Source organism: Hyperolius riggenbachi, chromosome 1 (genome assembly GCF_040937935.1).
Source record: "Hyperolius riggenbachi isolate aHypRig1 chromosome 1, aHypRig1.pri, whole genome shotgun sequence".
NCBI lineage: Eukaryota > Metazoa > Chordata > Amphibia > Anura > Hyperoliidae > Hyperolius > Hyperolius riggenbachi.
Genome location: NC_090646.1, coordinates 272,841,776 through 272,854,796, shown reverse-complemented (window position 1 = coordinate 272,854,796; position 13,021 = coordinate 272,841,776). Strand labels below are relative to the sequence as shown.

Here is a 13,021-nt window from a genome sequence, read left to right as displayed (position 1 = left end):
GATCCCTTCCCTCATATAAATTTACAGAATGCCTTCTAGTCTAGACTGCAGAACTAGCTTCAATGTTATGCTAATATTGTAAGGATGCAAATAGTAAAAACTATCACCTACAGAAACTCAGGCTTCAGCATCTAACAATTACTAATCTCATATTCTAAAAATATTGAAGCATGCGTAACCCTTATAACAGTTGTAGATGAGGCAGTTACAGTACTGTGCATGATTGTCAAGACAAGTTTACCACTGAAATTCCAAAATTTAGCAAAATGGCCCAATGTTGTTTCAAATTAACATAAAAATTGTGGATATTTGTAGAGACGGCTTCTATTGTGTTAGTAAACTTAATAGAAGGAAATCCACAAGCCAATTTCCGAGCATAGGTTTTCTAGTCAATGGCTATCATTCATAAAAGCAGTGTGGTAAAAAAAAATCTGTGCGGGAAAGTACAGCATTCGGTAGTTTACACTTCTGTGTGCTAATTCATAAAAATGTTTACAGTTGCGATACAAGTTCGGTATTTTCCCCTGACTAGGCTGGCGGTATGTTTGTGTAACATGAGAAGCTGCCGAGTTGATACATTTTCTCCTCCAGAGACAGCTTACTATAGAAGAGGCAGCCCCAGCATCCCTTTATATGTGCATTTTATAAAAACTGCCTCTGTTTGCACTTAATCTGCGCTGCATCTGTCTATTAGTCTTTCTAAACAATCTATTTAATTGGCTGCTTAGAAGAACTTCAAAAAAATGTTACACATGCCAGGCTTTCTGATGTGAAATATATCTGAAAACAGGAACCCAAGGGGTTAAAAAAACACAGCCTTGGTATTCCAGAATGCCTTGTCTGCTCTTCTCTCTCTGCAGCTGCTGCTTGGGAGGTCTGTCTCATTAGCTAAGCTGTTCTCCGCATGGTTATTGTTACTTCAAAGGGAGCGGTAATCTATGTGCTGACACCGCTTGCTGTAATCTTTATGAATTGGTTTATGACATTTTTTAACATAATCACCATACAAGGCGGTTATTTATCGCTCTGCTCCAGACTGTCAGGTTTTCATGCGGAAACAGCCTTTATGAATAAACACTTTGCTAAGTGGTCGGTAAAATCAGCTGTTTTAAGCATTTCCGCATGCGGAAATGCTTTATGAATGATAGCCATTGTCTATGATGGACCTCAGTCATTTTTTTTCTTTGCAAACTTTGCCAATGCACCTACATTATTTGTTTGTTTCCTTGTGGTGTCTTACCACAGCCCTCACCAGGTCATCCTTCTGGGTTATGTAGCTGATCTCTGAGTGTTACTAGGCTCCCCTATACTATTAGAAGCAACTACATGAAGAGATGCCTATTCTCTACATGCCCAAATTATTGATTGCCTTGGATAAATTGCCTAGCCACCATTGAGAGCAGGGATGTCCAACTCCAGTCCTCAAGTACCAAGGTCCTCACACATTTTTGTCATAGCTCAAATTAATGGATGGAACTGAATCAGAAAAGGGTGTGGTTCAACAAGTAGTACACATTTCTCCATTTATCTGTCTATCCTAAACACTGGGATGGATATGGCCCTCGAGGACTGGAGTTGGATATCCTTGATTTAGACAGAATGTCTACCACCCGTTGTCTCACCCTTCCTCTGCAAACTAAGATGCTCCCACATTTGTGTCTGTCCCACACCTTGCCACCTACACCTTATTAATGCAAGCCAGGCAGCAGCTGCCCTGCTCTCTTAGCTTGCTGCTATCCCATTTAGTTGAGACAATGTGACCACATTTTTAAGAGAACAGGGTTTGTAGATGCAAAGGCCCATTTACTACAAAAAGGTTACATTCAGGCACCCGGCTTACTGAAGACTTTAATGTGTCTACTCAGCAGCTACACCACAGTGTACTTGGAGTCAATGATCTCTTGACATATTTGATATATTATGCGACACGAACACAATAATTCCTCTTGTTATATTGATGTTTGATAAGTTAATGCATTTAATGTTTGTGAACAGTGAAATCCAACATCGCTAGGTGAGGTTAATGGGTTTAACTTTGAGTTGTTATTTTCTAGTCCTTCTAACTTATTTTTAAATCAATACCTAGTAGTGCTTTGTGTAATGTATTTTTTATGTTCAAATACTTTTATTATGCTTATATTGATTGTTGATGTTTTTGACGTCATGCTTGACCTTAGTACGATTTGTTGTTAATAATTGTCTTCTAGACTCATCCTGGCAAACCAAAGAAGTGTTTTCATTTTCTCATTTTATGACTGTTTTCACATAAGCACACCAACCCTACATGGTCACTGTTATACAGTACAGTGGGATGCAAAAGTTTGGGCAATCTTGTTAAACTTCATGATTTTTCTGTATAAATCGTTGGTTGTTACAATAAAAAATGTCAGTTAAATATATCATATAGGAGACACACACAGTGATATTTGAGAAGTGAAATGAAGTTTATTGGATTTACTAAAAGTGTGCAATAATTGTTTAAACAAAATTAGGTATGTGCATACATTTGGGCACCAAAAAAAGAAATGAAATCATAATTTAGTAGATCCTCCTTTTGCAGAAATTACAGACTTTTAAACGCTTCCTGTAGGCTCCAATGAGAGTCTGGATTCTGGTTGAAGGTATTTTGGACCATTTCTATTTACAATACATCTCTAGTTCATTCAGGTTTGATGGCTTGCGAGCATGGACAGCTCTCTTTAACTCTCACCACAGATTTTCAATTATATTCAGGTCTGGGGACTGAAATGGCCATTCCAGACCGTTGTACTTGTTCCTCTGCATGAATGCCTTAATGGATTTTTAGGTTTAGGGTTGTTGTCTTGTTGAAAGGTCCAGCCCCAGCGCAGCTTCAGGTTTGTCACTGATTCCTGGACATTGGTCTCCAGAATCTGCTGATACTGAGTGGAATCCATGCGTCCCTCAGCTTTGACAAGATTCCCAGTCTCTGCACCGGCCACACAGCCCCACAGCATTATGGAACCACCACCAAATTTTACTGTAGGTAGCAGGTGTTTTTCTTGGAATGCTGTGTTCATTTTCCTTCATGCATAACGCCCCTTGTTATGCCCAAATAGCTAAATTTTGGTTTCATCAGTCTACAGCACCTTATTCCAAAATGAAGCTGGCTTGTCAAAATGTGCTTTAGCATACCTCAAGCGGATCTGTTTGTGCTGTGGGCGGATAAAATACTTCCTATGCATCACTCTTGCATACAGCATCTCCTTGTGTAAAGATGCTCTGAATGGTTGGACGATGCACAGTAACTCCATCTACAGCAAGATGATGTTGTAGGTCTTTGATGCTGGTCTGTGGGTTGACTTTGACTGTTCTCACCATTTGTCGCTTCTATCTATCTGAGATTTTTCTTGGTCTGCCACTTCGAACTTTAACTGGAACTGAGCCTGTGGTCTTCCATTTCCTCAATATGTTCCAAACTGTGGAAACAGACAGCTGAAATCTCTGAGACAGCTTTCTGTATCCTTCCCCTAAACCATGATGATGAACAATCTTTGTCTTCAGGTCATTTGAGAGTTGTTTTGAGACCCCCATGCTGCTACTCTTCAGAAGAAATGAAGAGGAGGGAAACTTACAATTCACCCCCTTAAATACTCTTTCTCACCTCTTTGGATTCACCTGTGTATGTAGGTTAGGGGTCACTGAGCTTACCAAGCCAATTTGAGTTCCAATAATTAGTTCTAAAGGTTTTGGAAACAATAAAATGACAACCGTGCCCAAATTTATGCACCTGCCTAATTTTATTTAAACAATTATTGCACACTTTCTGTAAATTCAATAAACTTAATTTCACCTCTCAAATATCACTGTGTGTGTCTCCTATATGATATATTTAACTGACTTTTATATCGTAACAACCAACGATTTTATACAGGAAAATCATGACGAGTAACAAGGTTGCCCAACTTTCGCATCCCACTGTATATTCATTTGCTAATAAACAAATCACTATTTGGAATGAGGCTCATTGCACTAGTCACTTTTATATGAGTATAAACTGTAGGTTTACAATGGCATGCCTGGAATTTCAGGGAGATTCCACCTACATATATACATTACTTAAGTGGCAATTTATCATTTCGTTAGTTAGAAATTTTGTTCCTGCAATGTTACTTTTATTATATGTCTATGAGCAAGACAGTAGCCATTAGCAATAGGATTACTTTATTCTGAAGCTTGTGAACCAGTCCCAGATCTTGACTGCAGCCCTGTGAAATGCATTTTTGCTATTGTTAAGGAGCTAGATAGAAAGGAAGTTGATTACATGTGTCTATATATGAAGTAGAAAAGAAGAGATGTAAAAGAAATAGTATACTAAAGCTGAGAGGAATGAAGGTGTGAACAAGGAAGAATGATATCATATGGAAGAACAGAGGAAAAAGAAATGATCGGATGAGAGATCATGATTAGGATTGGGAAATGAAAGAGAAGACGCAGGAAAAAATAGAAAATGAGGATAGAAAGCACATTTTGTTCTTCCGTTTGTGCACTCTGCACAACTGCTTTAACCTCCCTGGCGTTCAGTTTTTGCTGGATATCTGAACAAAAAGTGATTTTAATTTACATAACCTTTTTTCCTGTAACTTAAGAAAATGTGTCAAGCAGGGGTCTAGTGTACATTCTGAGACCAATAAAAGCTTGGAACACAAAATCTAAACTAAATTTCAAAATGACTTCCCAAAATCTCTGATCATTTATACTTCCAAGCTGCAGCTGCTCAACCTGCACTAATACAATAGAGATTATGGGCAGATTCGACCAAGAGACAGATCTTTATCTAATCAAATCTGATTAGAGAGAGATCGGTCGGCTGCCCATACCTCCGCAGGTTGATTCCCGATAAATTTCAGCATGACTCCGCTCGGGAATTGCCTGTGCCTGTTGCCTCGTTGCTGCCCCCCTAATGTAAAAATGTACTCCCATGTGTGCATTTATACATTACCTGTCCTGAGTCACCCACCGGGTGGTGCCCATCTGTCTTCGGAATCCCCGCAGATTATTGTAGGTAAGTAGCCAGGTCTAGGTGCCCCAGTATAGGCTAGGTAGGTACAGGTGTCGCTCAGTATTGGCTAGGTAGGTGCAGTTATCCCCCAGGATAGGCTAGGTAGTTGCAGGTCTCTCAGGATATGCTCAGTAAATGCAGGTGTCCCAAAGGATATGTTGGGTAGGAGCAGGTGACCCCCGGGATAGGCTAGGTAGCTGCAGGTGTCCCCCAGGATCGGCTGGTTAGTGCCCCCAAGGATCGGCTGGTTAGGTGCCCCCCAGTATAGAATAGATAGGTGCCCCCCAGTTTAGGGAAGATAGGTGCCCCCCAGTATAGAGTAGATAGGTACAGGAGACCCACAGTATAAGTTAGATAGGTGCAGGGGCTCCTGTACAATGTAGCCAGCATTAGGAATGTACAGCATAGTCCCCCCTCCCCCCCCCCCCCCCTACTAGGGTTCCAGTGTGTAGCTCTGCCCCCTTGCAAAAATGGCCTCTGCCTTTCTTTTAATATCAGAGATGCAAAAACCTGAGGCCTTTTTCTGCAATGGGGTGGAGCTATGTACTGGAACCTGGCTACTACAGAGCCCCCGGTGACTCTCACTACACCGATAGCATGCCCTAGGGCATTATAACCTTTCAGCATTCGCGTATTTCTGTGTTTTTTTATGTATACCAGAGGTGCACTAAAGTATATAAAAAAAAAAACCTCACTTTAACTCACCTTGGGCTTCTATGGGCCCCCTTCAGCCACCATGTGCCCACGCCCATCGCAGAACAATCCTCCGGTCCCCCGCAGTTATTCAGTTCTGATTTCAGTGACTGAGCCAGTTGATGGCCATTGCGATCAAGCTCCCATTGCCAGGAGCATCCTGCACATGCGCAGTAGGAGATTTTCTCAGCACAGCAGCTTGAGGCCTCTTGCACACTACATGCGATTCCGATTCGCGATTTTTAATCGGTACTGCATGCTGCGTTTTTTTCTGCATTTTTCTTTTTTTTAACATCCAGGGAAAATCGGAATCGCAATTCGGAATCGCAGTGTGCAAGGGGCCTAAAACAGCTTCTTAGTACCGTGGCAACTGACATGAACTACTAACAGGGTGAGAACCCAATTGCCCTTGTAACATCAGATAGAACATCACTTCCAAGTGATCTGAACCCTGAACTGTACCTAGGTGGACTTTGACTTATATATCCTATATACGTCAAGAAATTTAGGTCTGACTTGCTTAAGAAAAGTATAGAAGTCGATTGGTGCATGAGTCAGATGTAAATTTCTGACTTATGGTTGGAGGGGGAGGAGTCCTTTTCTCTCCCTCTATGTACTTATGCAGAACAATCACAGCAAATAATGCACCTGGTCCATTCTCTTCTTCACTGAAGCCAGTCCGGGTGTACTAGAAACCCCAAGTAGGCTTCCAAGGTATGTCATGTGACACCAGGAGCCTATGAAGGAATGCTGGGGCTCACTAACCAGCCAGTGAAAAGGAGACAAAAACATCCGTCATCTGATTCTAGAATATGAAAATGTGTTCCACTGTGACTGCTCTGCATAATCACATTGGAGGAGAGAGAGAAGAGGACCCTGCTCCAGCAGCTATAACTCTGAAATGTAGGTTCATTCATCAATGCAGATTAATATGTACAAACTGAGCACTTGCATCTTTTTCAGCATGTTTGTACTGGACAGGATACCTTACTATTAACCTCCTTGCCGGTTATCCCGAGCTCAGCTCGGGATACCCTGTGTAGGAGGATTTCTCAGGCCCCACTGGGCCGATTTTCACAATTTTTTTTCCTACACGCAGCTAGCACTTTGCTAGCTGCGTGTGGTATGCAATCGCCGCCGATTCGCAGCTACCCGCCGCGCCGAGCCACCCCGACCCCTGCGTAGCCTGGCCAATCAGTGCCAGGCAGCGCTGAGGGGTGGATCGGGATTCCCTCTGACGTCCCGACGTCCATGACATCGGTGACGTCATCCCGCCCCATCGCCATGGCGGCCGGGGAAGCCGGAGGCGATCGGAGTGGCTGCGGGGATGCCGCTGCTCAGCGGCTGTCATGTAGCGAGCCCTGGGCTCATTACATGATTTAAAAAAAATTAAAATAAAAAAAAAAGTGCCGCGCTGCCCCCTTGCCGGTCCAAAGCTGACGTCTTCTTTGCTCGCCCCTTGGCGCCTCCCACGATGCGTTCCAATCCACCGTCACGTGATAAACACCCTTCCTCCTTCCAGGTTGAAGGAGAAAGTGTGTTTATCACGTGACGGCGGATTGGAACGCATCATGGAAGGCGCCGAGGGGCGAGCAAAGAAGACGTCAGCTAGGTAAGCTTGACCACCCCGTCCAGCCCGCACAGCATTACTGGGTGAAATCTGGATAGTTACTATCCGGATCACCCGAACCCGAATTAGAGCCCATGCCTGCTGGTGAGTTGAGGTAATCATAAACATCACAATCCTCTATGATAAAACCCTGTGCTTTTTGTTACTGCGCATGTGTGCAGCATGGACCCAGCCTCAGAGATAGGACGACAGGCCAGGGAGCCGTGCGGCGGGTGCGTGTGCGCAGTAACATGAGGCGGCGAGAAACACAGACCCTAGAGCCCGTTTTTAAACGGGCTTGGGCCTGCTAGTCTTAATATAAATCTGCACAGTCAGGTAATTCTTTATCTTGCAAGGTTATTTTATGCCCCATTTTAACCTTTTATATATTTTATATATTCAGGCACCTAAGCTAGTTGGTTGTCCAGCTTCCTATTTTAATTGCACAATCCCAATTTCTACCTTCACTATGCTGTATAGCGTTCCTTACAGATTCCACAAATGTGTTATAGCAATCACATGTGAATTTTCTTTCTAATCTCTGCTTGTGGCCCATCATAGATTTGCCTTTTCAGAGATCTGTCATAAGTTTTGATTTGCAATTAACCGATTCACCCTACAGGTGTTTTTTGCCTCAAGGATGGAAGCAATTTTCACCTGTAGCGCTCCTCACAATTATTCCCCAATAACTTTATCACTACTTATCGCTCGTAGATGATCTATAGCTTGTTTTTTTGCCACAAATTAAGCTTTTTGTGGGCGATACTTGTATTCAGTAATTACTTTTTCTATGCATTTTGTAGACAATTATAAAAAAAAGAAAAAAATACACAATTTCTCCAATTCCATCACCTATAGTTTTCAAATAAGCAATGCTACTTATAAATAAAACCCACTCGTTTTATTTGCCTATTAGTCTCGGCTATCACAACTTTTAAATTATGTCCCTTTTACAATGTATGGCACCAATATGTTATTTGAAAATAAAAGCTTGTTCACACTACTAGAGTTTTCGCCTTATTTTTAAGCGCTGGCGAATTTAAAAATCGCCTTAAAAGTGCTTCTGCAATGTTGCTCTTTATGAGTGTTCTCACATGAGCGATGAGCTCAGAGCTTTCTATCCAATCGCAAACGCGGGTCCTGCACCAATTTAAGAGTGTATGCGATTCAATACAAAAGATAGGAAAATCGTTAAGTGCTCGAAAAGCGATTTAAAAAGTGATTTCCCGAGTGCTTTTATTAATAAATACATTGTATTTATTCATTTCCGGGGCAAAGAGTTCACTTTCTGACTGACTTCAGGATGTGAAAAAATCATTGGTACACAAAAGCGCCTAGAAAAGCGCTGTTCTAAGCGGAATTCGTTCTGAAACCACTTAGAAAAGCGCTTTCAAATTCGCTCTATAAATCACTCAGCGCTTGCGATAGCGCTGGCAATTTATAATGTGAACAAGGCCTCAAGGTGTATTTTTTTCTGTTTTGGTTTTTTTTTGTGTCCCGTCAATTGAAAGCCCTCATGTACTAAAATAACAGTAATATACCCTCATGACATACATATATTAAAAAAAAAAAAAAAAGTCCCTAAGGCTAACTATAGATTTTTTTTTTACATTTTTATTTTTTTGGGGCTTTGAATAAGATTGATTATAATAATTTTTTAATTAAAATTTGTGGTGTTTGTAATTTAACTTTTTGCCACTAGATGGTGATAGAAACACTCCCTTACCAGGAAGTGTTTCATTTTTATTTTTATTTTTTTACTTTTATTCACGTACTTTATTATGAATGGACATGACCCCTGATCGGGGTCATGTCCATTCATTACAGGCAGTGCGGTTGGTTCGGGGAAGTCTTGCTTCCTTCCCCAACCGCCGTCACGGAAATACTGCAGAGTCCCAGCCATGCGTGTAGCTGCCCCTTAAACACTGGACACGGATAGGCTTCCAGTTAGACTTGAGCGGTGCCTATCTGGACGAGTATACTCATTCAGATAGGCTGAAGTGGTTAAACAATATGATATAGTCACATCAACTGATAAGTATGGTAATTACACTCATAGTTTTTTTTTTCCTTTATTTGAACCTTACCTGGTATATTCCAGCAATAAATGTGAGTGCAGCTGCCACACTGATAGCATAGCACTCCTTTCCACATTCAATATCCACCAGGCCCAGACTTATGTTGACCGATGTTATGCCTGATGTTAAGTTCATGATATTGCTGTCATTCATTTGGCTTATTTTTTGAACCGCATCGTCATCTAAGTCAAAACCTGCCAGCAGCACCTCTCGATCCACAACCTGCCCAATCATTAGGCTTATTAAGCTGAAGATGCCGACAGACACGTGTCTTGAGGTCCCCATTATGAAATAGATCAGATTGGCAAAAAATGATGTGTATAAGCTGTAGATTGGCTTCAGGCCTGCTAGTAGGGAGTAAGCTATGGCTTGTGGTACTAAGATAATGCCAATTATGAGACCTGACATTATGTCTCCCCATGTATTTTCTTTGAAATTGTACTTTGGAAGCCACCGTATTACAGGGAAGAAACCTGTGAATGTCTTCTTGGCCTCCTTGGCAGTACAGGTACACTTCTTCTTTAACTTGGCTTTGACACTCTTCACAACATTTACCCTTTTCTCAGGCTTTCGTTGCAGTAGTATTTGTACATGCTGTTGGCATTCATCAAGATGGTTTTCTTCTGTCTCACTTTTCATTTTTGTTTCATCTGGATCATTGAGATCTAAAAAGAGAAGTCAGATATTCCTTAATATTTCAGGGTTTATAAGCATATTATTAAAGCAAACCTTCATGTATGGCATCTTTCAAATAAATGTGATATTACTCATTCATTAGACTTCCATAGGAACAAGATAAAGTAAAAACTTAAACTTATGATATAATTTGTATGTGTAGTACATCTAAGAAATAAAATATTAGCAGCAGAGATATGAGTCTAATATTGTTTCCAGTACAGGAAGAGTTAAGAAACTCCAGTTGTTATCTAAGCAAAAGAGCTTATCTGAGCTCCACAGCTTTCAAAGACACAGAGAGCTCTGTCTTCTGAAGCTTATTATCTCAAGTGTCTGTCACTGTATTTTGTTTTTCTGCAGAGTAAAGTTCAAAAGTTCACTAGCTAGCTCTGTGAAATCATTTAGAATGCTGAGTGTTGTGTGTAAATTGCAAATATTAGAGAATGATGCAATGTTATAAAACAAAAACTATAGAACTGAAAATAAAAATATGAGACTATTTTCTTTGCGACTAATGTTATATTAATTATCCGTACTACACATACAATTCATTATATCATAATTTTTTTTCCGCTTCAGTGTTACGTTAATCAGAGCAGCATAATAGATTGAGAGTGTTCATATTTACCCATTCTCAAGCTGATGTTCTCCTGATAAAATAAACATTTATTTCACAAAACACATTAAGGCTGCTTTCACAGTGGGGCATTACAGGCACGCTAGAGCAGCCTGTAACGCACCCCCACCGCACAGCAATGAAAAATCAATGGGCTGTTCACAGTGTCCACATTGCGTTACACAGTAACGCTTCACGTCAAGACAACGTACTGCATGCAGTACTTAGACTGTTTGCACATGTTCAGTACGGGTGTTTTTTTTATTTTAGGGGCGGAGAGGAGGCAGGGAGAGGCCGCTACGTAGCCAGGCGCATGGCTACGTTATATCCACTGCACTTGCAGTGTTTACTTCCAGGAGCGGCCGCTGATTGGCTGGCGGGACCACGTGATGCGGAGAGCTCCGCTCACGTTGTCTCCGCAGCGCCTCCGACAGAGCAGGCACACCAAGAGCTGCTTGTAACGCGGCTCTTGGTAACGTCCTGCTCCAACACCACCAGGCGTTGCGTTAGGGGCACGTTATGTGCCCTATAACGTCCCCTAAACGCAACGTCCTTCTGTGTAAGTAGCCTAAGAGTAGAGTAGGGTGTTAAAAATGAATGAATATGTACACCACTTTCCTGGAAATGAAGAGAGGAATAAGAAAGGCCTGGCATTTGGCAGTAGAGACCTATCAATGGAAGTAGGTTTGAAAGTTCCCAACCTACTTAGAATATCACCCCATGAAACTGTATAATTAATATTTTTATTTAATAGACATATTAAATAAATATTATTCATAATTTGTATTTATATAAAACCATCATCTTCCATAGCAATGTACATAGTACCAAATAAATAGTGGGTGGCATAGATATGTGAGACGTTCAAAACTCAGGACATCCAGCAATATAAATACAAATAAAGACATTGTTAATGAGTGGTTTGAGACATCACCAATACTGGTGCATGTACACATGACACATTACAACTGAATATGAAACACTAGGAGGAAGTCTTACAATCTAGAGGGTAGTAAGTTGTAGACATTTGGGAGGGAAACACAGGGATTAGCGGACGAGGCAGTGTATCTCCAATGCTACTTAAAAAAATAAGTAAGTGAAGGAAATGTTAAGCTTGTTTTGCCAATATGCTCCAAAGGACAGGTGATGTTCGTGAGAAGTCCGGGAAAGTGGGGGTTGGGGGCAGGGGAACTAAGCTAGAGGACAAGAGAGTCTCCTAGGAGGTCAAAGGTTCCTGGTGGATAGTATTTGGAAATTTATGAGGAAATGCAGAGGTGACAACTTATGTAAAGCTTTGTATGATAGGGTCAGGAGCTTAATCTGGATCCTTTGGGTAGTAGGTAGCCAATGGAGAAATTGGCAGAGAGAGGCTGAATCAGATGAGAGGGAGGACAGTTGGATGATGCGGGCATCAGAGTTCAGTAGGCACTGGAGGTGCCAATCTGGTTTTGGTAGAGTAGGGTGTTACAGTAGTCAAGTTTGGCTATGATTGGAGCATGTACAAGAATTTTAGTAACCTACTGTGAAAGGAAGGGACGAATTCTGGAAATGTTTTTGAGATTGAAGTTGCAGAAGGTAGTTATTTTGTGTTAATATGTGGTCTACATGAGAGTGCAGAGCCCAGAGCTACTCAGAAAAAGTGGGTTTTAAGAGTTGAGGCTATTGGGGTGTTTTCTACATTGACTGTCGCTATGGGTGGGAAGCAGATAGAGAAGGTGGAAATATCACAATTTTCGTTTTCTTTGTGTTCATTTTCAGGAGATAAGATGCATGAATGTAGAGACAGCAGATCGGTCAGGGGCTGAGAAATAAATTTAGATGTCATCAGTATAGGATGAATGAATATTAAGACCAGTTTTGTTGAACACCATCCATACTAGGTATTTAAAGCTTGTTGTTTTGTATGTTTCTAGTAATATGATGAGAAGACGAACAGTAGAATTGAAAAACTACAACAGTAAATTGGAAACTACAACTGAAAGTAATGGCCCCAGGGGTCTGGTACTACCAAACTACCAAAAATAAATTATATTTTAAAGGTGTAGCACCTTAGGCTTCGATTTATGGGGAAAGCATGTATTTATTCATGAGCTAATATTTATAGCAATGAAAGGCATATATTTGCAATACGATTCATAGTACTTGGTATATTTGTTAGGATTGGAGTGTGCAAGAGCACGCAGTTCTTTTGCTATTTTTTTTTTTATACTACTAAAATACCCCCCTAAGCATTACTGTACCACTTTAATTATTGGTTACCACAAAGGGAGCTTATGGATTCCTATTTGGGTACATATATATTATGGTAGTGGGACTAACAAGTGCATGCA

General features: G+C 41.0%; 2 protein-coding genes across 3 annotated transcripts in view; one reads left to right on the top strand and one right to left on the bottom strand.

The window, feature by feature from the left end:
• The window catches only part of IDUA (alpha-L-iduronidase), a 179,132-nt gene that overhangs the window by 43,816 nt on the left and 122,295 nt on the right, over positions 1–13,021 (top strand). The gene's annotated exons all lie outside the window — the stretch shown is intronic.
• Positions 1–13,021, bottom strand: part of LOC137548018 (sulfate anion transporter 1-like) — a 50,853-nt gene that overhangs the window by 4,705 nt on the left and 33,127 nt on the right. For both annotated transcript variants that reach the window (XM_068271130.1, XM_068271132.1), the window contains one exon: positions 9,410–10,065. In XM_068271130.1, the coding sequence (XP_068127231.1) occupies positions 9,410–10,039 (630 nt within the window). In that variant the 5' untranslated portion in view covers positions 10,040–10,065. The remainder of the gene's footprint in view (positions 1–9,409; positions 10,066–13,021) is intronic.